This window comes from Polyodon spathula, chromosome 23 (genome assembly GCF_017654505.1).
Source record: "Polyodon spathula isolate WHYD16114869_AA chromosome 23, ASM1765450v1, whole genome shotgun sequence".
NCBI lineage: Eukaryota > Metazoa > Chordata > Actinopteri > Acipenseriformes > Polyodontidae > Polyodon > Polyodon spathula.
Window position 1 is genome coordinate 16961365 of NC_054556.1, and position 23662 is coordinate 16985026.

Below are 23662 nucleotides of genomic sequence, written 5' to 3' on the forward strand. Positions count from 1 at the left end.
AAAATAAAATCGACATTGTTCTAAATTAATTACAAATATAAAACAGAAAATAATTGATTGCATAAGTATTCACACCCTTTGCTATAACACACCTAAATAAGCTCTGGTGCAACCAATTGTCTTTAGAAGTCACATAATTAGTTGAATGGAGTCCACCTGTGTGCAATTATGGTGTTTCACATTATTTCATGTTAAACACACCTGTCTCTGGGAGCCTCTACAGCTGGTTGGTACATTTCCTAACAAAAACTACATCATGAAGACAAAGGAACATTCAAAGTAAATCCAGAATAAGGTTCTTCAAAGGCACCAATCAGGGGTAGGATATAAGAACATTTCTAAGGCATTGAATATCCCCTTGGAGCACAGTAAAGTCCATTATTAAGAAATGGAGAGAATATGGCACAACTGTGAATCTGTCTAGAACAGGCTGTAGCGTCAGAAGGGGGGTCATAATATCATTCTGTGCATGAAAATAACAGAATTGGAATGTACAGGGGGGAGTCTTAAACCATTCTCTGTGTCTTCTTTGTTTGTGGTCTCAACCTCCCCCACTGACAAAGAATGCTTTTAAAAAGAGTCGTAAACGAAGTACTGGACACATGGCTTATCTTCACGATCAGTGACTGATCCATTCGGTGCCACAAGCCAAACAATTCTAGGTGTCTTCACGTTTGGAGGGATGAAATGCATGCTGCTGCTCTGAACAAAGTTGCAGAGTCATGGGAGCATATGTGCTCGAATTCACAGAAGGCAAGGAAGAACCAATGTTCTGAATAATGGCTAGAATCATCTTCTGAGGAAGGGCCTTGCCGTCTGTCCTACGAGAGACTGGATCAGTAAACGGGATACTGCATTAATCAGAAAGCGGGTCTTTGTTTCCATGTATCTGCACGAAACGAACTGAAGCGAAGCTGTCAATTATGTTTTTGGAAGATTCCGAGAGAATTGCCACAAACAAGAACACTTACAAACTATATAACTTTTCAATTGCAAAGCATTAGCTGAACTGAGTTACGTCTGATCAACGGAACTATTCCCAGTGGGAAAACTGCCAACAACAAAGATAATGTTGCAAGACTTGCAGATCAACAAGCTGATCTTCATTTGAAAACATATAAAAATATTTGTATTGCGAGCCTACACAATACAATGCGTGCCATTTTTATTGGAACTTCAGATCGAGAGCTGCAGTGTTCATCAACACAAACTTGACGTCTGTATATGGAAATCGATGCGTATTCAGCATATCAGCCATCCTCAAAAACTGAGTATCCAGGCGAGAAGGGCACTAGTCAGGGAGGCCTCCAAGAGACCTATGGCAACTCTAAAGGAGTTACAGTCTTCCACGGCTGAGCTAGGAGACACTGCATACTGCAACAATAGCCCGGGTGCTTCACCAACTGGCCTTTTTATGGGAGAGTGGCAAAAAAAAAAAGCCTTTGTTGAAAAAAAACATAAAATCTCGGCTAGAGTTTGCCAGAAGGCATATGGGAGACTCTGAGACCAAATAGAAGAAGATTCTATGGTCCGATGAGACCAAAACAGAGCTTTTTGGACTCAACGCTAAGTGCTATGTTTGGCTCAAGCCTAACACCATACATCATCCCTAGAGAACAGCATCCCTACCGTGAAGGATGGTGGTGGCAGCATCGTGCTATAGGGATGCTTCTCTGCGTCAGAGCCTGGAAAGCGTGTGAAGATAGAGGGCAAAATGGATGTAGCAAAGTACAGAGAAATCCTGGAGGAAAACCTGTGGAAGTCTGCAAGAGACCTGGGGAGAAGATTAACCTTCCAGCAGAACAATGACCACAAACATACAGCCAAAGCCACACTGGAGTGGCTTAAAAACAAAAAGGTCAATGTCCTGGAGTGGCCCAGTCAAAGCCCGGACCTCAATCCAATTGAGAATATCTGGAAAGAGTTGAAAATTGCTGTTCACCAAAGTTCCCCATCCAACTTGATGGAGCTGGAGCAATTTTGCAAAGAAGAATAGGCAAAAATTGCAGTGTCCAGATGTGCAAAGCTGGTAGAGACTTATCCAAATAGACTCATGGCTGTAATTGTTGCCAAATGTGCCTCGACCAAATATTGACTCAAGGGGGTGAATACTTATGCAATCATTTATTTTCTGTTTTGTATTGTAATTAATTTAGAACAATTTGTAGATTTCATTTTTCACTTTGACATTATGTACCTTTTTGTGTTGATCAGTGGCAAAACTCCTAATTAAATCAATTTTGATTCCATATTGTAACACAATATAATGTGGAAAAGTCCAAGGGGGGTGAATACTTTTGAGTGTGTGTGTGTGTGTGTGTGTATATATATATATATATATATATATATATATATATATATATAATATATATATTTAATGCAGTATAGTACAGGGTTACAATGCAATATTCATATTTAAATGCAGTATATTTTACAGTAAGTGCACATACTAATGTTACTAAAACACAATATTAAATAGGATGCAACATGCTAGGATCACAAGAGGTTATATCTACAGTGACATACTAGTAGTGCAGGATAGTGCATTAGCTGAGGATCCAATAACTGGGGGCGCATATCAGGGAAGTCCTGTGCATGGAGGAGTGGTAGGTCAAGAGATCTACAAGTGCAGTTAAACAGGATTACCCCAATTTGGCTGATTAAATGCGTTTTCTTCACTAGCCAACAGAGAAAAGAAAACGGTAGCCCATCATGTTTTATTATAACACTGCGATATTCTAGGTAAGAGCGGCTGGCAGAGTCTTGTTTGAATTCCATTTTGAGGGGTATGTTTTCTCGGCCACTTCAAAACGGATTGGGGCAGCATTTCATATGCTCCGTGTGATGGATATTTTTTTTTGTCCAAAGTTTTTTGCAAATACGTATGGTAATCTTTAAGAATTGCGGAAACTTTTTTTTTAGCTAAAATAACTCAACCGGTTCCGTGTTCAAACACCATATCGGGCAGGCAGATAGTACTACTTGACTAGGAGTGCTTTTTTTTGCAACCGAAAAAATAGATAAAGTATTTAGCGTGTTTTCATTTTTTTTTGCGCATGCAAGGTTTATTTTTTGTGCCTCTGCGAATGCTTTTGAATGCGCGCAAACCAACCAGTCGTCCAAATAGTTTAGGATCCGAATACCCTGCAGCCTGAGTGGAGCCAGTGCTGTATCCATGCACTTTGAAAATGTGCGCGGTGCCAGCGAGAGGCCAAATGGCAGCACGCAGAGTTCATACGCGTTGCCTTGAAAGGCAAAGTGCAGATATTTTCTGTGCGCGGGACGGATCGGGAAGTGAAAGTAGGCGTCTTTTGCAGGTCGATCGATGTGAACCTGTTCTGGAGGTTGAGGGTGCAGATGCTGGGTTGCCCCAGGAGGGGTGCACCAATTCCAGGAAGTCCTGGCATAAGGGGAGGGTGTGCTGTGGGTGCCCCTTCTGCTGGAGGAAGTGGTTCCCCTTTACCCCCTGTTCTGTCGGCCATGGGATATCCGTGGCTGTAGCTGCATGCTGCATTAGCTCCCAGAACTCCTCCCTCCGGGACACGTGTGGCAAGGGTGGCACGGTGCTCCCCACTGTGGCCTGCCTGACGGAGGTGGATGGGTCCAACCTGGATGCCGTGAAGGACAGCTCGTCTTGGCTATGTGGTCTCGGCAGAGGGGACGGGGTACGAGACTGGGGGGGCTGGGGCTGCCCGGTGGTAGGGGGCAGCCTGCCCTGAGCCTTTAATAGGGTCTCCAGCATAGTTTGCTGAGCCTTTACAGTCTCTGCCGCGACGCGCCGCTCAGCCGAGCTTGGGCACCTTTGAGGCGACTGCGATGGCGAACATCTGCGCCTACGTGGGGAAGGGAAGCGGTACCTGCGTGGTGACCTCCTGTCCCCGGTGAGCATTCCCTTGAGTGGTACCGCCTTGGCAGTGACCATAGTGCCGATGGTAGGCACGGTCAGGGCCAAGCTGTAGGCGGCGCCGAAGATGTTTACACTGGTGCCGAGTCACTCGGGACAGGATAGGCGCTGTTTCTTCAACCTCGCAATTGGTGGGAAAAACCACGGTCGTGCCAGGGTATGCAGCCATTTCAATCGGTGTGGTCACCGAGGGCAAGCACAGCCGTGCTAGGAAAGCCCGAGGAGTGTAGTTGTGAGTACACGAGGGAGCTGCATTTGAACAAACAAAAGGAAAGGCAGCGCTTACAAGTGTGTTTCTATTTGTTTGGAATGTGATTTACCCCAGCGTTTTGTTTCCATGTTGAAATTATAAGTATCTGGGAGATCCTGTTTTTCTTGATTATTAGGCTGTTAATAACATGAATATATTCCTAATCAGGTAGCTAGCCTAATATCAAGTATTCATGTTTTTAAAAAATTAAAAATATGTACTAGCCTAATAATAACAGCTTGTTTTATGTATGAGAAGTCTATGTATATGTGGATAAGTCATCTACAATGTGGTGTCTGTATATGTGGGTAAGGGATCTACAATGTGATCCTACTTAGGAGTGTTGGTTATATTAGTAGATAATTGTTCTTGTACAAAAACTGAGTAGCACCATTAATAATAATAATAATAATAATAATAATAAATAATAATAATAATAATAATAATAAAATAGCAAACCAAAAACTGCCTTTAAGACAGAGAGGACTACAATCTAAATGGAGGGACCTCTTTCCATTGCATATAAACATATAATGTTTTAAAATCAGCCTTCCAGTGAAAAAAGAATGGATATTAAACAGTTATCATCAATCGTTGTACTCTGGATTAGAATATTAGACCAAGAAGACTAATCATTTCACAGAATAGTTTTTGAACACTTTGATTTTCTTCATTATTTCTCAGCATGGCCAAGCCCATACTTGCTGTGGACATTCTTTGGGTAAAATCTGTATGCCACACATTTCTATGTGGTGAAGCTCTAGATGAGTCAGTCTTTGTCACAATCATGTTATTTACAGTGGGGGTGTTTGTGTAAGTCCTTGTGAATTGAGTTGGAATGTAGAGGGAGAGACAGTAGGCTGTGTGTGGGGGTGGGGGAGAGAGAGTGAAAGTGAGATAGACAGAAATAGGTCACTGTGAAGCTTCTGCTAAATATCCCAAGCCTATTTCTAACTCTAATAAAGCATCCCAAAGTCAGAGTGCCCCCTGAAGTCTAGCTCTGGGAAGTTCATCAGGGCTTTCAGCTGCAAACTCTTCATTGTGGTGCTGCACCCATGCCTCACATTGTGTATAACACTGCTGCGCTTCATTGACTCGCAGGTGAAAGAGTGCGTGCTGATGTGTTGGAAGCAAGCCTGGTCAGGCCAACTGTCAGTGTAGAAAATCTGCTGGTTCTATTCTTCCAGCACTGTAGAAACGCAGCTTCTCATTCATCCAAGCAGGGCTGTGCAGAATGGGTTGAGAGGTGTGTGCAGGGGTCCCAAGGGATGGTTTGAGAGGTGTGTGCAGGGGTCCTAAGGGATGGCTTGAGAGGTGTGTGCAGGGGTCTTAAGGGATGGTTTGAGAGGTGTGTGCAGGTGTGGCAAATTGGCTGGTAAAGGGAACAGGTGTAGCGGTGATGCGGTGCAGGAGTGACTGGCAGACAACGGTAATCCAGTGAAAAGTGCTTTATTTCTTTTCCAGGTCTGGTGACCGTAATATAAGCAAATCCAAGGCGATACACAACAATGTGTAACACACGGGGATAACAATAAACAGGGCACAGTCCCGAACAAAACGAACAGAAGGTCACCAGTCCTGGGTGAGTGCAGTCGTGATGGTGGTTAGTGCAAACACAGATAGTGCGGTGTGCAGTGGTGCTCCGGACAGTGCTGACCCTTGGCGACAGCTCTGGAATAGTGCTTTAACTGTCTGTTGGTGAAAAACACAGACAATTACACAGACAAACACAACAAAACACAACACGTAATTCTCTTTAGCAAAGAGAGTTCCTCTCTCGATCCTTCTCTCTCCAAATGTTAACCCAAACGAAGGAAAAGATCAGCGTTACCCTTGCCCCTATATGTAATCCCGCATGATATCTAGGTAAACAGTTGCAGCTGCCTTATTACTTGCAGCTGCCCCTCGTTTACCTTTCAAGTCAATACGGTCTTACAACAGAGTCTCGCTGCTTTCCAGGCTGACCCACTTCCCGGTCCCGGAAATTAACTGTCAGTCCAAATGGCATGGTTTTAAAGTGGAACAGCCCTTCTGGTGTTGAAAATGCGGTTTTCTCTCTGGAGCTGCGGGTTAAAGGGATTTGCCAGTATCCCTTCGTCAGGTCCAGAGTGGAAATAAACCTAGCTTTTCCCAGTCTGTTTAAAAGTTCGTCAACCTGAGGCATGGGATATGCATCGAACTTAGCAATAGCGTTTACCTTTCTGAAATCCACACAGAGGCGGTTGGTGCCGTCTTTCTTAGCAACAATGACAATGCACCACTGGCTCCTGGAAGGTTCAATCACACCAAGCTCGAGCATATCCCATACCTCTTTGCGAACGCCAGTTGGTCGACTTTCCGGGATCCGGTACAGTCTCTCTTGCATTGTGACACCTGGTGGAGAGATAATGTCATATTCAACTAAGTTTGTTTTGCCAGGCAATTCAGAAAAAACATCGCTGAACTCAATAAGCTTACGCAGCTATCTTTGCTGATGTGGAATCAATTGTTCCCCCATAGAAATCGCTGTTGTGCTTGGGTTCTCTGGACAGGGGCCTAAATCATTCTCCATATTGCCTGAGGCTATAAATAAGACCTCCCTTGCCTGCCAGAGCTTTAACAAATTAACATGGTAAATTTCATGGTCATTCCAGTGATCGGGCTGTCTAATTTCATAATTTACTTTCCCTATAGCTCGAGTCACCTCATACGGCCCCTGCCATTTAGAACACAGTATTGATTCTGATGAGGGAAGTAGCAGCATTACCTTGTCCTCTGGTCGAAAGGTTCGACTCTGTGCATTTTTGTTGTAATGCTGCTGCTGTTGGTGCTGAGCCGATCTGAGGTTGTCTTGGGCCAAACGACTGACCAAATCCAGGCGATCTCTTAGTAGGAGCACATACTTCACTACATTTTTGGACGAGCCTTTGTGCTCCTCCCACTCCTCTCTCAGCAGGTCGAGAATGCCGCGAGGCTGCCCGCCGTACAGGAGCTCAAAGGGGGAGAACCCCGTTTGAACTCTGCGGCACTTCTCTCACCGCAAAAAGGAGGTAGGGAAGAAGCGATGCCCAATGTTTCTGCTCCTGTGTTACGAATCGCCTCAGCATCGACTTTAAGGTCTGATTAAAACGTTCAACCAGACGGTCCGATTGTGGATGATAAACGGGCGTCCTGATGGGACGTATTTTTAATATTTTGTACACCTGCTGTAATGTTTTGGACAGAAAATTGGTCCTGTGATCGGTCAAAATCTCCTTGGGGATCCCTACTCTAGCCATAATCTGTGCTAACTCGGCAGCGGCACTAGTGGACCTCAATGGAACTGCCTCCGGGTATCGCGTTGCATATTCCACCACCACTAATATATGCGTATACCCAGAGTCAGAAGGTAGCAAAGGGCCCACTATGTCCATTGCAATGCGCTCGAAAGGAGTGGAAATAATCGGCAGTGGGACCAAAGGGGCGGGGTGCACTCGACCCCAGAGCCATCAACATCCTTACCTTCAATGGACCGGACCTGCCCCAAGCGTGCACCAGTGAAGGGTCGTTATGTTGGCCCCACACTAGGTCCACGTTTGGGTACCACGGGTCCGGTACATTGAGAGGGGCTGGAATAACCTCTGCCCTAGTCGGCCAAGTAACCTCGCTCTCTGTCACACTGCTTTCCCACTCCCTTCGACTGGCATTTGTTACCATTGCAACACTCTCCCACCAGACCCCAGCCTTGTCTCAAAAACGCTCCCTCCCATTTCGTGGTCCGTCTCTCCTTATTTGTTTTTCTAGGACGGAAAAGAGGGGAAAACATTTCAGTGTGAAAAGGAAACACATCACCAATTCGTTCCCTTTTCTTTTTTTCTGCCACGTTTACACGTGTGGCTGAGACTGCCATTATTTGCATCAATTCTTTGAATTTTGGCCAGTCTCGGCCCAGAATAACTGGGTATGGCAACCTTTCCGCCATCCCGACTACAAGGTGACGTTTTATCGGTCCTACCGATAAATATACTTTTAATGTGGGGTATGCCGCCGTGTCTCCATGGATACAGGAGATGGCCACCTGACCTCTTGGCCGCCACGACATACCGCCCAGGAGAGCTGTCCTAATCAAGGTTTGCTCACACCATGTGTCCACTAACGCGTGGATTTTTATATTCCCTAAAACCACGTCAATCAGACAGGGTCCCTCCCGTTTTCCCCACGCTTACCAGTTCCAGGTGCCCAGTTGCATGCAGCCACATACTCCTTGGCAGCGGTGCATGACCTGGCCCTGTGTCCCAGCTGGTTGCAGCTAAAACAGACAGGGGGGACAGAGGGAGCAGATGTTAAATATCTGTCCCGCTGCTGGTAGAGCAACATGGCAGTGGCAACACCTCTACCCCAGCTGGGGGCCAACCTCGGTCTCCATGGGGGGGAGGTAAGGGGGCCCAACGGGGTCGGCAGTCTCAATGGTCTTGGTCCCGGGAAAGAGGATGGTGGTGGTGGTGGTGGTGGTGGAGGAGAGGGAGGGAGAGGTTGGCTACTGCGAAGGGCAGGGACTGACAGTATCCCGACCTGGGCTGATGTCAGGGAGTCCTCGTAGTCTTCCACGAGTCTGACCGCCTCCTCCAGGGTGTCCGGGTTGTAGCGCCGTATCTAGGCATGGGTTTCGGCGCCGACCACATGGCAGAATTGTTCCACCACAATGGCTTCCCCCATTTGCTGAGTAGTCGTCTTCTCAGAGGTCAGCCAATGGACCATGTGGTTGCACAACCGCTCGGCGACCACCCTGGGGCGTGTCTCCTGGGCTCTCAGGAACTCGCGGAACCGGGTCTGGTGGGTCTCCACGGTGATGTTGAGGTGGCGGAGGATAGCCTGCTTGACCAGGTCGTAGTTGGCGGCGTGATGGTCGTTCATAGCTTGGTAAGCTGCCTGAGCCTCTCCAATCAGGCAGGGTCCCACTTGACTTGCCCAGAACTCCCGCGGCCATTCCGTCGCAGTAGCTAGCCACTCAAACGCCACAAATACGCTTCCGGGGCATCCTCTGCCGTCATTTTCATCGCCCATGCCTTCGGGGGCGACATCCGTGATGTTGTGGTAGGGGTCGTCACCGTGGCAACGGCCAGCCCTACCCGTTCAATGAGCGCCATATAGTGCTCTTCCCTCCTTCTCTCCTTTGCATCCCGTCTGCTCTCCAGCGCCTGCAGCAGCTCCGTCAGTGCTTGCGGTCCATCCCAGATCTGACACCACGTGTGGCAAAGTGGCTGGTAAGGGGAACAGGTGTAGCGGTGATGCAGTGTAGGAGTGACAGGCAGACAACGGTAATCCAGTTAAAAGTGCTTTATTTCTTTTCCAGGTCTGGTGACCAAAAAATAAATAACAATAAACAGGGCACAGTCCCGAACAAAACGAACAGACGGTCACCAGTCCTGGGTGAGTGCAGTCGTGATGGTGGTCGGTGCAAACACAGATAGCGCGGTGTGCAGTGGTGCTCCGGACAGTGCTGACCCTTGGCGACAGCTCTGGAGTAGTGCTTTAACTGTCTGGTGGTGAAAAACACAGACAATTACACAAACAAACACAACAAAACACAACACGTAATTCTCTTTAGCAAAGAGAGTTCCTCTCTCGATCCTTCTCTCTCCAAATGTTAACCCAAACGAAGGAAAAGATCAGCGTTACCCTTGCCCCTAGATGTAATCCCGCCTTATTACTTGCAGCTGCCCCTCGTTTACCTTTCAGGTCAGTACGGTCTTACAACAGAGTCTTGCTTCTTTCCAGGCCTACCCACTTCCCAGTCCTGGAAACGAACTGTCAGGCCAGCCCTAACAGATACTTATCTCGTTCTTTAGTGCCCTCACAGGTTGGGAGGAAGATTTATCACCAGAACTCATTGTATTTCTGTCACAGCAGGGCTCTGCAGAATGGGTTGAGAGGTGTGTGCAGGGGTCCCAAGGGATGGGTTGAGAGATGTGTCAGGGGTCCTAAGGGATGCTTTGAGAGGTGTGTGCAGGGCTCTGCAGAATAGGTTGAGAGGTGTGTGCAGTGGTCCTAAGGGATGATTTAAAACTGGGTATCGCCAATAGCTCAACTTGTATTCACTAGTATTTTATAACGTGACACACAGTTAAAGATGTATTGTCTTCATACAGCTGGTATTCCATGCTTTGCTGTGACTGTCCTGCTCACATATAGCTGGTTAGTGCTTACGTGATGATAAAAACACTTTGGGTCATATCAGTTACTCAAATGTGTGAAATAACTTCGATATCCTATGCTTGCTTGCTTGCTTAATACAATAGTACAAAATTAGTACAATTTTCTGACAACTGAAATGTGCAGGGTCAAGGTTTTCCGGAACACTCCTCAAATGCACTCTTCAAGGATCAAGGTGAAGTTTGAAAGCCTGTTCCTCTACCATGCCCCCGAGAATACTTTATTTTTCTAGTTTGTTGTAAATTATCTTTGGAAAGGGATTCTAATGCATTTTTCTGTGTTGTCTCATTTAGAAAAAAAGAAACTTCAATAGCGTTTCAACGAGAGGTGTTTTTCACGGCCGTCACTTTTCAGTATATCTCAATCCATGTGCTATGAAGCTAATGGCATGTCTGTTATCTTTCCGTTACAGGAGCCTACTGTCTCTCAGTTCTCGACTACGACAACACAAAAGGCCTGAATGTGAAACACTACAAAATCCGCAAGCTGGACAGCGGCGGGTTCTACATCACGTCACGGACGCAGTTCAGCAACCTGCAGCAGCTGGTCAGCTACTACCACAGTGAGTGCAAGGAGCCTATTCCAACTCCAAACATGATCCTCCCATCCCATTGCTAGCCCAGGAGAAAACTGTGCTTGCTGAAAGCAGTATTAGCGTTGTTGTTGTTGTTATTGTTGTTTATATTTATTTATTTATTTCTTAAGCGACTTACAGTTACAAAATATCACAATGCAGAGTATCACATTACAGATAAGAGCAGTTAAGAAGTACAGTAAAATCAGTAGAAAATAAGAGCAAATTCAAATAAGAGCAAATTCAGATAAGTGCACATTACACCATTATAGACAACACCACAGTAGTTCAGTACATAACCCACCAAGGAAGCACACAAACCTGGCAACTCTGCAAACTTTCAATCAAAACATGTCATTGTCATTTCTTTGGTATAGGGATTCATGTGTGTTGGTCAGAACTGGTAAGACTGGCGTAATTTCGTGCAATTTGATTTCTTAAGCTTTGAGATGAACTCCACACCCCTGTGTATTCCTCCCTACTTCCCTATTATCATGTACAAAGGTGAAAATGTAAATGAATGGATCTGTAAGCATCTCCCGTGTCATCCCCCAGAGCACGCAGATGGACTGTGCTACTCTCTGACCGAGGTGTGTCCCACCCTGAAGCCCCAGACTCAGGGACTGGCCCGGGATGCCTGGGAGATACCGAGAGAGTCTCTGCGTTTGGAACTCAAACTGGGACAAGGCTGCTTCGGGGAGGTCTGGATGGGTAAGCACTGCCAGACACAGAGAGAGAGAGACCCACACACACAGAGAAACAGTGAGACACACACAGAGACAGACACACAGAAACACAGTGAGAGAGAGCGAGAGACACATACAGAGAGACACAGATAGAGTGAGAGACATAGAGAGAGACAGACACACAGAAACACAGTGAGAGACACAGAGACTCACACACGGAGACACAGAGCAAGAGACACACACACACAGGGAAACACAGAGAGCGGGAAACACAGAGACACACACACAGACAGAGAGAGAGAGAGAGGCAGACTTTTAAGATCGTTTTTAATCATAAAATCCCATTAAAGTGCAATAAGTTAAAACACAACAAAATTAAGAGCCTGGCACATCCGCATTAAAATCCTAAAAAAAACATAATTTCCTTAAAAACAGATTTAAAAAAAAAAAAAAAGATCATTATATATATATATATACACACACACACACACACACACACACACTGTATATAAGCACAACACGATCTCCCTCCTAACTCACAGCCCACACATCACCTCTCCGGGTTATTGACCAGCACCTTGAACTGCACCACGACATCAGCCAGCCCACCTCCAGAGATGATTTCTCATGAGCCAGTAAAATGGCCAGTTTTACCGGACCCATCTTAAAACTGTAGGAGACCCCAAAAATATATAAGTATTTACTAAAAACTAGGGCTGCACCTAATCCAGGATTCGGTTTCGGATTCGTCCCGAATACCTACTTTTTGAGCAGGGTTGGGATTCGGTCGAATACTTAGGATTCGGTGAATTGAATCCTACATCTGTACATCCATTTTAATACATCCCTCCAATTTGTGCAGTTCTTTTTAAATAAGACACAAATCCGGTACTGAACGTAACTGTTGTGCAGTATTTAAAAACAAGAACACGTTTGATTAACTCTGCTGCAGCTCTCAGCTCCCTAAATTACTGGTGTCGCATGCACTAAACACACGCAGCTGCTGAATGCAAACATACCCCTGTATGCAACAGCACCTTTTCATGGAGTAAAGTTATGTAGTAAACCTGCAATATATAGTAACGGTAAACTGTTGTAGATTTTTGTGCTTTGTTGCTTTGTCTGTCAAACATGTTCTAGAGATCCTACTGAAATAAAAACAAAAGTAAAAAAATCGGTGCACAAAAATATACAATTTATGTAACTTTAAAACTGTCAGATGCGTTGTTGAACAATATATGCTTTAGTAAATTAAATTTTACGTTATTGCAATGTGTGCCAATACAAGTTGAACCGTTTGGGAACTGCTGTATTTTATTAAAATGTTTTTTAAACTATTTCATAGCTTATTTGATATTGCACACACGGTGCATTTAAATCAACATGGGTTTTATTTCGCAGGGAGATAATTCAGATCACTCATCACGGTAATTTTTTCGTCATAGCTCTCAGATCAGGTGACACAGGTTGAAACGTCATTAAAGAAAATAGTGGGTTATGACTAGTGGTTTAGTCCTAAATCTTAAAGCACGGGAACGCCAATTCAAATATAGATTTTTCTAACACAAATGGCTGGAATTTACATTTTATTTGTACATTGAACTTGAGGGAACACATTTGGCCTGTTTTGAAAGCATCTAGCAGGTTAATGTTGTCTGTGGTTTGTTTTTGTTTTTTAGCTATTTTTGTCATGCATGTTTTGTTTTATACTCTTTTCTATTATGTCATCCCCAGTGCAGAACTTCAATCACCACGCTGTAGTGTATCACTTTTTTCTGGAGCTCTGCATCCAATACAATTATGAATCACACTAACGCACAATTTTTTTATTCGTCATCAATTTAAGAACTGTATCAGTACATTTATTTAAAATGTATCTTTAAAGACTATTTGCTGACAGTTTTAAACAATTTAATTGTGCACTGCATTCTGAATATTAGCTAAAAAAAATTAAAAAACATCGGTTCTGGTATGTAGATGTGAGTAACATTACCTACCAGTGGTTTGTATTTTAAATAAATGTGTAGCACTTATTTGTGTTTTGTAATATATAGTAAATCTTAAATGCAAGGGCAGTCATTCACGCCAATCCCCGGGCCTGTGACTGGTGTGCAAAACAGCCTTAAACCTGTGTTTATGGCCACAATGGTAGCATGAACTTCAGTTGTCGCCGTCAGCGTTTTTACAAAAAAAAAAAAAAAATACTGTTATCCTTCTTAAAGTAGTACTATAGTTTGTAATAGAAGTACTAATGTTCCCTTCAGTGCATCACAAGGATAACTGAATCGGACAATTGTGCGGGAGATTTGACTTCAAACATTTAAAATACTCGCTATTCAGAGACTCGGATTCTGAACGTACCATCAAAACTGGTATGTAGGGAATCGGACACGGTGATTTATTTGTTCCTAGTGCTTATTCAATGGAAAGACAGAAAATTGATCACTTCATTTTTGCCCAGCGGTCAGGCTCTATGTAAGCATTTTCATTTAAAAAAAATGGTAAATGTTCTTATTTAATTCTTAAGTCAAGATTCTGCCTAAAGAAAAAAGTACCGGAACGTTTTTCCGGAGCGTTCCGGCTCGAGTACACCCCTGATTATGGCAACGATGGTGCTCTCCTTTCTTGTAACAGTAAAGTAAACAGTTCTGTATTTTGACATTTCTGTTGTGGGGGGAGGGGGCTAGCGGTAAATTGTGTAAGTTTCAAACTGAAATCTTATTCAGGGATATTTCCATTTGGTAATAAATACTATTAACTAAAAGGCTCAAAACTATAGATTGTGCACGTCCCTTGTTAGTAGCTGCCAGTCTGTTTTTTCATTCAACAGTTTTCTTGACAGTTTTTTTAGGTTCGGTATTCGGTTTTGTATTGGACGAATCTTTTGAGACGGACTCGGTATTCAGCCGAATCCCAACAACTTGGATTCGGTGCATACCTACTAAAAACCACACCCAGGCCTTGCAGAAGACCTGTAGGAGACAAGAGTGGCCCCAGCCTTTCACATTCACTACGCGTGGATTATTGTCTCTACAGAGCAGGAACAGCACTCCGTGCTGGTGCTGGAGTCCGCTGTGGAGAAACCTGTCAGTAGACATAATGCAGTGCAGGATCCTCCACTGCAGGTCCCCTTTGCACACTCTGAGAGGGGCAACTTGTACAGCACCCTCCACCTGGAGCCTACCAGCCCCCGCAGCTGGCTCAACTCAAGTGTTGTAACCATTAACCTTCAAGGTTGCTGCATCCATGATTGCAACATGCTTGAAGGAAAATGAAGCTAGTATCTGTGTCTGCAGTCTTGTTTTCCCATGACTGGCGAGCATGCAGCTTTGGTGTTTCTGTGCCTCTTGTGTTGCAGTGCAGACTCGGCTTCATGCTCTTCTGCCTCCAGCTCCACTGGCTCTGGGTCAGGGGGCTGCTCCTCCTCCCTGATCACCCATCAACCTCCTCCCCGCCAGGAGCTCCCTGATCCTGCTGTGCTTCAGCCCTATCCCACTTTATCTGACAGTGTTTCCTTTGATGTTCCTTAGCAATTAAAACACCTCATTGTATCTGAACTGGCAAAAACAACACAATTTGTCCCCTGGACATTAAAATCCCATGCTACCTCAATAATTGAATTTGGATCATTTTGTGTAATAAACGCTTGTCTCTAAATGGTAATACATGTTTTACACTGGGGGTTTTACATCCTAGAGGGATCGTCTTAATGGGGTACGTTCATTTTCCATATTGTGCTAATTCTCTTTACAGTAATTTAAGACGTTAGACAGTATTACATTTGTTACGGGTGTCGCTAAAGTTGACACTTCAATAAATTAGAAGTTTGTTTAGAAAAGCTTAGTATTCTAAATATTATAGTTAATTCATAGCTAAACAACCGTACAATTTTTTGAGGTTTTAAATAAATGTGTGTGATAGGGTGCGTGTGTCACGTGTGTGGGTAGCTGCTGCTTCAGCAATTCAGAGAGACATTGGAGGTGGAGTTGAAACACCGGCACAGGCGCACAGGATTTATTAATGCAACAGTAAATAAATAAAGGGGTCATGTGACGTTACCAGCGACGGTAACGCACAGAGGACACATACAGCAAGCTGTACAAAAATAAAACACAGTACATAAACTACAAATAAAAGGTGCCACACTGGTGAGCACTAGCCTTATAAACGAGGCGTCCCACCCCAGGAACCTGCTACACAACTTAACCCTCGCTATAATGATTTCCATTACATGAGAGTAGATGTGGAACGTCAAGCTAATTTGAACTCTGCTCTCACCAAGTTAAGCACAAACTAACACGTAGCTTTGCAGCAAACTGGTGTGATCCATCTGCATCTCCATCCATTTCCGTTGTTTTCCATCTGATGATGTAGATATCCTTCTGTCTGGTGTTGCTCAACTGTTGTCAAGGAAACCTCGTACACAGTCAGTGGCCACAGCAGTCTTGGCAGTAGACCAAACTGAAAGCACCAGAGTTTCAGTTTGCCTGGTAAAGCGCTGCTGTGTATGCTCTTCAACCCTTCCACTGCTTGCTGTCTAACTTCTCCCACACAAACTGTGCCCTTTAGATCCCTGTCGTAACATCTCCCCAGACTTTTCACTGGCTTCTCGGACACTGTTGGTATTGCGTCACCATTAATGTAGAACCTTTTATCAACTACTTTACCTTTAATTATAGAGATGCTCCTTGATTTAGTGGGCTTGAATTGTACGTGCCCATTCAATGTTATTGGTTAATTTGCCCAATAACCGATTAGTGCAGGCTACTGTTGTAGTCATTGTTGTCATGTCATCCATGTATGCTCAAATTGTTGGCAGTCGCATTCCAGAAGCCAAGCACTCTCCTCCCACTACCCATTTTGATGCCCTTATAATTACTTCCATTGCCATGGTAAAAGCCAGTGGAGAAATGGTACATCCTGCCATTATTCCAACTTCTAGGCATTGCCATGTAGTGCTGAATTCTGAAGTTGAAAAACTAAATAGTAAATCTCCAAAGTAGGCTTTCACTAAATTTGTTATTGTCATCGGTACGCTGAAAAAATCAAATGCTGCCCAAAGAAGTGACTCATATGCACTGAACCATATGCATTAGCTAAATCCAGGAATGTCACATGGAGCTCCTTCCTCTCCTTTTTTGCTGATTGAATTTGTTGCCAGATTACGCTGATGTGTTCTAAGCATCCTGGGAAACCTGGAATGCCTGCTTTTTGTACTGAAGTGTCAGTGAAGCAGTTCTTTTATAGGTAGGTTGACAATCTCTGAACAGTAATGCTGAAGAAAATCTTGCCTTACGTTTAATCCCTACGTCTTCCCTACGTTTAATAGGGAAATGGGACAAAACTGACCGATGCTTGTAGAATCCTTTTCTTTTGGTATAAAGACTCCACCTGCTTGGTACCATGCTCTTGGTACAACCTGTTTTTCCCATGCCACTTTCATCAATTTCCACAGGATTTGAAGAACTCCAGAAGCACTCTTGTACACTCTGTATGGAACTCCATTAGGTCCTGGAGATGATGATGCCCTTGCTTTTTTCACAGCTTGCTCTTCTTCTTTCCACTTAGGTGCACAGTCCTCCATTTGATATTTGGGTGGATTGATAGGTGGGATATCTGAAGGAACTGCCTCCTTTCTCTAAGCGTTCAATCTCCTGCTGCCATCTAGACTTTCCAGGAATAGTTTGAATCTTTTTCCTATCTTTTTTTCAATCCCAAACCTCTCGCTTCCATATGCGTAGATGATGTCCCCAAATTTGTCCAGCTTCTTTTTAACTGTTCCAAAGTAAAACAGAGATCCGTGTTTACTGTGTCCCACACAGTTTTCTCACAAGCTCTTGGCCATTTAACTCCAGGCTTGTGTCCGTTGAGGTTCTTTTCTCTCTTACACTGGTTCGTCTGACCGGGTTCGCAAGGATCATTAGGTTCGTTGTATCCACGCAAGTCCTCCTCATGTCTATGACGTGTGCTGATATCCTGCGAACTGTGGTTTGCTTTCTGTCGCTGGATTTCATTCGACTGACTTGACTGACTTTGTAAGAAGTACTGATCAATCAGAGGCTCTTGTCCCTTCTCCCTCAAACATTTCATTCTCCCTTGATTAATCTTCAAACCCCTGACCGTTGTTGCCTTGCTCCAGCCGCAGAACACAAACCTGGAGTTCCATATCTTTGCTAACTGCAGATCTTGAACTAGTCTTTTGTGAAGTACTCTCCATTCTCATATCCGTTTCCGTTCCTAAGTCGTTAACCGCGTTATCCAATGTTGAGTCATCTTCCGCCCCCGCTCTCGCAGACTCTAGGGGTATTTTTCTCATTAATTTCTTAGAAGCCTTGGGCGGGTGTCTCCAGCATCCTGTTTACCTTTGAAAACATAGAGCTGGATACTGCCGACCAGGGTAGCTAACCCTTTCCAGCCCCCCAATGGGGTCTCTTTCCTCCTGTCAGCTGTCTCTCCATGCTGTCACGAGGTCTTTCCCTTGTTACCAGCTGCACTATTCACAGCAGTCACTGGATGTATCCAGCTCTTCATGATTTACATTACATATGATCACTATCCCCTAAACTAACCTACTGATGAGCCAGTATTCATACGACGACTCCTGCTGCTTCATACGGGCTTGGCTGGGCATTGCCTTCACAAGCACCGCTTGCAGTTTCAGGGTTGCGGACGCTCTCCTGAGTATATGCAGTTCCCCTCTGAAGCATGGCGTTGCAGTCGTCCAGAGCCATCTCCGTCGGATGTTTTTTATGCTGACGGACACTCGGTCAAGACCCGCCCACCTGTTGATTTGAGGACCAGCACAGCCAATCACTTGCTGCCCATCCCCTCAGCCAAGCCTAACAGGCAGCAAGTCTCAATCGAGCGACTGCTTGTTAAAAAAACAATAATTTAATCACACAAATGAACTCCAAAAAGACACACAAACATATTTCCACAAACAAATTACACCAACACTAATTTCCCATTGTGCAGCGCAATCGTCCTGCCACAGTGTGTTTGGGTGCTTAATGTGTATAGTAGCCAACTAGCAGTGTCAATATTTGAAATATATTCATTGAAAAGAAAGTTGATGTAAAGTATGTGGTTTCAGATGGACGGATTCAACCATTTCATACAAATAAGAGCCAGATGTTATCAAATACTTGATTTAATATTTTTATAAGAGGTGACGAGTCACCTTGACTGTTCTGCTAATAAGTCATCATTCTCCTCCAGTACGTCCTCTTGTGAGTCCTGTAGTGGAGGGGCTGGTCTCCTGATGCCCAGGCTGTGTTCTCCACAGGCACTTGGAATGGCACGACGCGGGTGGCAATCAAGACCCTGAAACCAGGCACCATGTCCCCTGAGGCCTTCCTGCAGGAGGCGCAGGTGATGAAGAAGCTGCGGCATGAGAAGCTGGTGCAGCTGTACGCCGTCGTCTCAGAGGAGCCCATCTACATCGTCACAGAGTACATGAGCCAAGGTCAGAGCAGCAAGCCAACATGGGCTCATGCAAGGTTCCACTTTGAACACTGTCTAACTGGTCTAATTGAGATCGAACCAGACATCTATGTATTACCATTATATTAGTCTAAGTGAGGCCCTACTCCCACGACAGGGAAGAGAGATCTGCAGGTGAAGGTGGGGAAGCATAAAGAGCTCCGGGCTGACACTCTCTCACTCTGTCCCTCTCTCATTCACCACTTCTCAGGTAGCCTGCTCGATTTCCTGAAGGGAGACACGGGGAAGTTGTTGCGGCTCCCCCAGCTGGTGGATGTGGCCTCTCAGGTGCGTTCCAGGCTTCAATGTGGGAATCCAGGGCTCTGACAACATTTATTTTGTCTAATTCCCTTAATTGTGCTTAACTTGATTGTAGCAAACAAAATAATTAAATGAATCTTACCTGCTGCGTGCCCGTGTGTTCCAGGTCTCACAAACAATTCAATGAATCTTACCTGCTGTGTGCCCGTGTGTTCCAGGTTTCACAAACAATTCAATGAATCTTACCTGCTGTGTGCGTCTGTGTGTTCCAGAAAATGTGTCACATGCTGTCTGGTATTACACTTAGTTTAAGACATCTCTGTTTGCAAGTCCTGCTTTGAGATAGTGCTGCACTTGCATGGTCATCTGAAGGGTGAAATTGTCCCCGCCCTCACAAGGCTTTTCTGTCATTAATCAAACAGCTGCTTCCTCTATTGACTGACATGCTATCAGCCAGTAATCGGACCCACAAGACACTACTGTGGTGAAATGACCCAGGAAGTGCAAGTTTGTCAGATTTCCTTAGAGTAGACATGCAGCTGAGCACTTTGTTTACTCTATTGTAGTACCAGTAGAAGTGCAGTACAGGTAAGATGTATGGAGTTCATGAAACAGAAAGATATTCAGGGTTCTATTGTAGAGAGGGCGACAGTGCAGCTTGCTAAGTGCGACATCGCTATGTCTTGGCAATGAAAATCCAGGGTGTCAGTTCATTACAGCTGTGTAAACAGAGGCTGACCTCTCAGCTATGGCCAACAGTTTTGCATCACCTAGAATTTAAGATTGAGACGACATTAAAAAATATATGAACCTAATTTAGATGTTTTATTTAACATCATGTAATCAAATAAACTACAAAATGATATTGCAAGTATTAGTAATAATCATACTGTATTCATTGTTAGATTTTGAAATATCGCATTTTTCAGTTTGTCAGGTTTTTGTTAAGTATGTGGAAAAATACAAAGCGGCATATAATTCAATACGTTAATGTAATATGTTAACGTAACAATATGTTAATGTAACATTATTCAGCAGGTTAATCGACTAGTTACCACTTTAAATAAACACCCTGTGTTTGCTCATGTATAGGGCTCTGTTTGTAAACACCCTGCTTGATCACTATATTTTAGAACTGCATTGAATCTTTTAAAATGATTGATTAATGTTTGAAAGGTCATTTATGTTAAACGCTGCTTCTGTCTGTCTGAAACCACATGCTTTACAATGACTTAGTTTCAATTCAAACCACTGAATACAGTTCCAATATTGACGTTGCTAGTTCCCCAGTAGGAGATCCTGTAAACACACAGGAATGTGATGCTGCTGTTCAGTGTTTCGTCTTTCTGGTAAGAAAAGGGTTTGAAAGCGCAGTGTGTGATTCGTCGTCGTCTCTCTTCTCCAGCCCACTGTGTGCTGCTGCCCCTTCTGTACTCTTCCCTCTGTGCCCTCAGATTGCAGCGGGCATGGCCTACGTAGAGAGGATGAACTACGTTCACCGGGACCTGCGGGCAGCTAACATCCTGGTCGGGGACAGTTTGGTGTGCAAGGTGGCTGACTTCGGACTGGCTCGACTCATAGAGGACAATGAATACACAGCCAGACAGGGTGAGCATGTAACCTCCCCGGCGACCACTGGGGGGCACCAAATCAACACAATTACACAGCCAGACAGGGTGAACAGGCAACCTCCCCAGCGACCACTGGGGGGCACCAAATCAAACACACAAGCAGGACGAAATGTTGGCAGTGAATTTAATTTACAATCCATTGACCAGCACGCAACTAGACAAGACGAAATGTTAGTAATTAATTTAATTTTTTGCATTTCTAAATGCAACATTATCGAGTATAACACTAGTAAGAAATGGCTTGGTTGGAGAAAAGAACAGTTAATTTATTCTGATTTAATTATTCTTTGTTTTATGCTGTTCAAAATTGTATTCAAAATAAAACTTGCACAAAAGCAGTGCTCATGTGTAGTCTGTTTAGGCATTGAAAACGAGGAGTCTTCTGGAGGGCGGACCAGTCTGAAACACAGGACTTTCTCAACCCTGTTCTCCATGAGTACTGTGCTATTCCAATGAGTGCCCTCCCTCCCTCTGCAAGCAGGTTCAATCAGGTCTCAGTGTGGAGAATGGGTAGTAAAGCACTGTGCTGTTCCAGTGACTGCCCTCCCTCCCTCTGCAGCAGGTTCAGTCAGGTCTCAATTTGGTAAATGGGATCTAGATAATCTAGTGGTCATTTCTATATGTGATTTTAAATGTTTATTATTAGTAATAGTATCAGGATCCTTATCATACGCACACATTTCTAAAAAGTGAACCAGTTTGAGTCTAAAGCTAGAGCATTCTCAACCCCACTCAACCACTGAGATCCCTTAACCATTGGAAACAGAGCCCTGAAACTTCTCTCTGTCTCCTGATCAGGTGCTAAATTCCCGATAAAGTGGACAGCCCCAGAGGCAGCTCTGTATGGACGCTTCACCATCAAGTCAGACGTCTGGTCTTTCGGAGTCCTGCTGACTGAGCTTGCCACTAAGGGCCGGGTGCCCTACCCAGGTAGGAAGTTAACACAGCACTGAGGAATCAGGAGAGGGTGCTGTATCCAGGCAGGAGGCTAACACAGCACTGAGGAATCAGGAGAGGGTGCTCTACCCAGGTAGGAGGCTAACACAGCACTGGAATCGGGAGAGGGTGCTCTACCCAGGTAGGAGGCTAACACAGCACTGATGAATCAGGAGAGGGTGCTCTACCCAGGTAGGAGGCTAACACAGCACTGAGGAATCAGGAGAGGGTGCTCTACCCAGGTAGGAGGCTAACACAGCACTGAGGAATCAGGAGAGGGTGCTCTACCCAGGCAGGAGGCTAACGCAGCACTGAGGAATCAGGAGAGGGTGCTCTACCCAGGTAGGAGGCTAACACAGCACTGAGGAATCAGGAGAGGGTGCTCTACCCAGGTAGGAGGCTAACACAGCACTGAGGAATCAGGAGAGGGTGCTCTACCCAGGTAGGAGGCTAACACAGCACTGGAATCAGGAGAGGGTGCTCTACCCAGGTAGGAAGCTAACACAGCACTGAGGAATCAGGAGAGGGTGCTCTACCCAGGTAGGAGGCTAACACAGCACTGAGGAATCAGGAGAGGGTGCTCTACCCAGGCAGGAGGCTAACGCAGCACTGAGGAATCAGGAGAGGGTGCTCTACCCAGGTAGGAGGCTAACACAGCACTGAGGAATCGGGAGAGGGTGCTCTACCCAGGTAGGAGGCTAACACAGCACTGGAATCAGGAGAGGGTGCTCTACCCAGGTAGGAAGCTAACACAGCACTGAGGAATCAGGAGAGGGTGCTCTACCCAGGCAGGAGGCTAACACAGCACTGAAGAATCAGGAGAGGGTGCTCTACCCAGGTAGGAGACTAACACACACCAGAGATGAGGAGTCAATCAGTCCTTTATTGGCTGCCATAGAGCTCCGGAGCTGCTCTCTACTTAATAATATAATAATCTTTATTTATAGAGCGCCTTTCATGCCGCAAGGTTCAAGGCACGTTACACAAGCTCTTCTACTTGCCTGTTATTTTAACACTAAAATGTATTTCATTGAGTTTGTGTCTACAGTTCACAGGCCATTGCACAAACTTCCAGTGTTGTACAAATGATTACACATCTAGAGTTTGTTGAAACAAAAACTCTTTGATAATAAGTAGGCTATCCCTCTGCAGTGGTTTGTTCTCTGCTAATATTGAGACATTGGAGCTTGTGTTCTGTGGCTGACAGTGCCCTCCAAAACCATGATCAAAATACAATGATAATTTCACACTACATTCAAATAAACTGCCTCTTACATTTAGCGCCGCAGTATGAAAATGTTGTATTAACATAGCTTTTATTAGGTTCTGTAGCATCATAATACAATGATAATTATATTAAAGAAATGCTGCTTCATTGGTAATGACGTTAACAGCCTTAATACAGATGCACTCTAACCTGCGTGTCTTTACCTGTGCTGCTCCTGGCAGTGCTGGAGAGTTGCATTGCGTGTTTTTTTAGCTGCGAGAGTTCACCTGTGTACAGAGCTGCTTCTATAACTGGCTAGATCAGCCAAACTGTCTTGAAGTTAGAGCCACATCCATCTAGTGATCGGCTGCTTTGGATCCAGATTCCTATTGTGGGCGATACAGAGCCGGCGCTAATATGAAGACATATTAGCATGCAATTAGAAGTGAAGAGCAGCTCCTGGTCTTGGGTAAATTCCTTTGAGAATACTGGGATTGCAGTAAAAGCCAGTGTGAGTGACGGCACCATCCTAAAAGGTAAGAGAACAGAACAATGAAAGA

The 23662-nt window shown here is 44.7% G+C and overlaps 1 protein-coding gene across 3 annotated transcripts in view; it reads left to right on the forward strand.

The window, feature by feature from the left end:
- Nucleotides 1-23662, forward strand: part of LOC121297902 (proto-oncogene tyrosine-protein kinase Src-like) — a 67293-nt gene that overhangs the window by 38433 nt on the left and 5198 nt on the right. For all 3 annotated transcript variants that reach the window (XM_041224529.1, XM_041224528.1, XM_041224530.1), the window contains 6 exons: nucleotides 10738-10887; nucleotides 11455-11610; nucleotides 18871-19050; nucleotides 19279-19355; nucleotides 20783-20936; nucleotides 21758-21889. In XM_041224529.1, the coding sequence (XP_041080463.1) occupies nucleotides 10738-10887; nucleotides 11455-11610; nucleotides 18871-19050; nucleotides 19279-19355; nucleotides 20783-20936; nucleotides 21758-21889 (849 nt within the window). The remainder of the gene's footprint in view (nucleotides 1-10737; nucleotides 10888-11454; nucleotides 11611-18870; nucleotides 19051-19278; nucleotides 19356-20782; nucleotides 20937-21757; nucleotides 21890-23662) is intronic.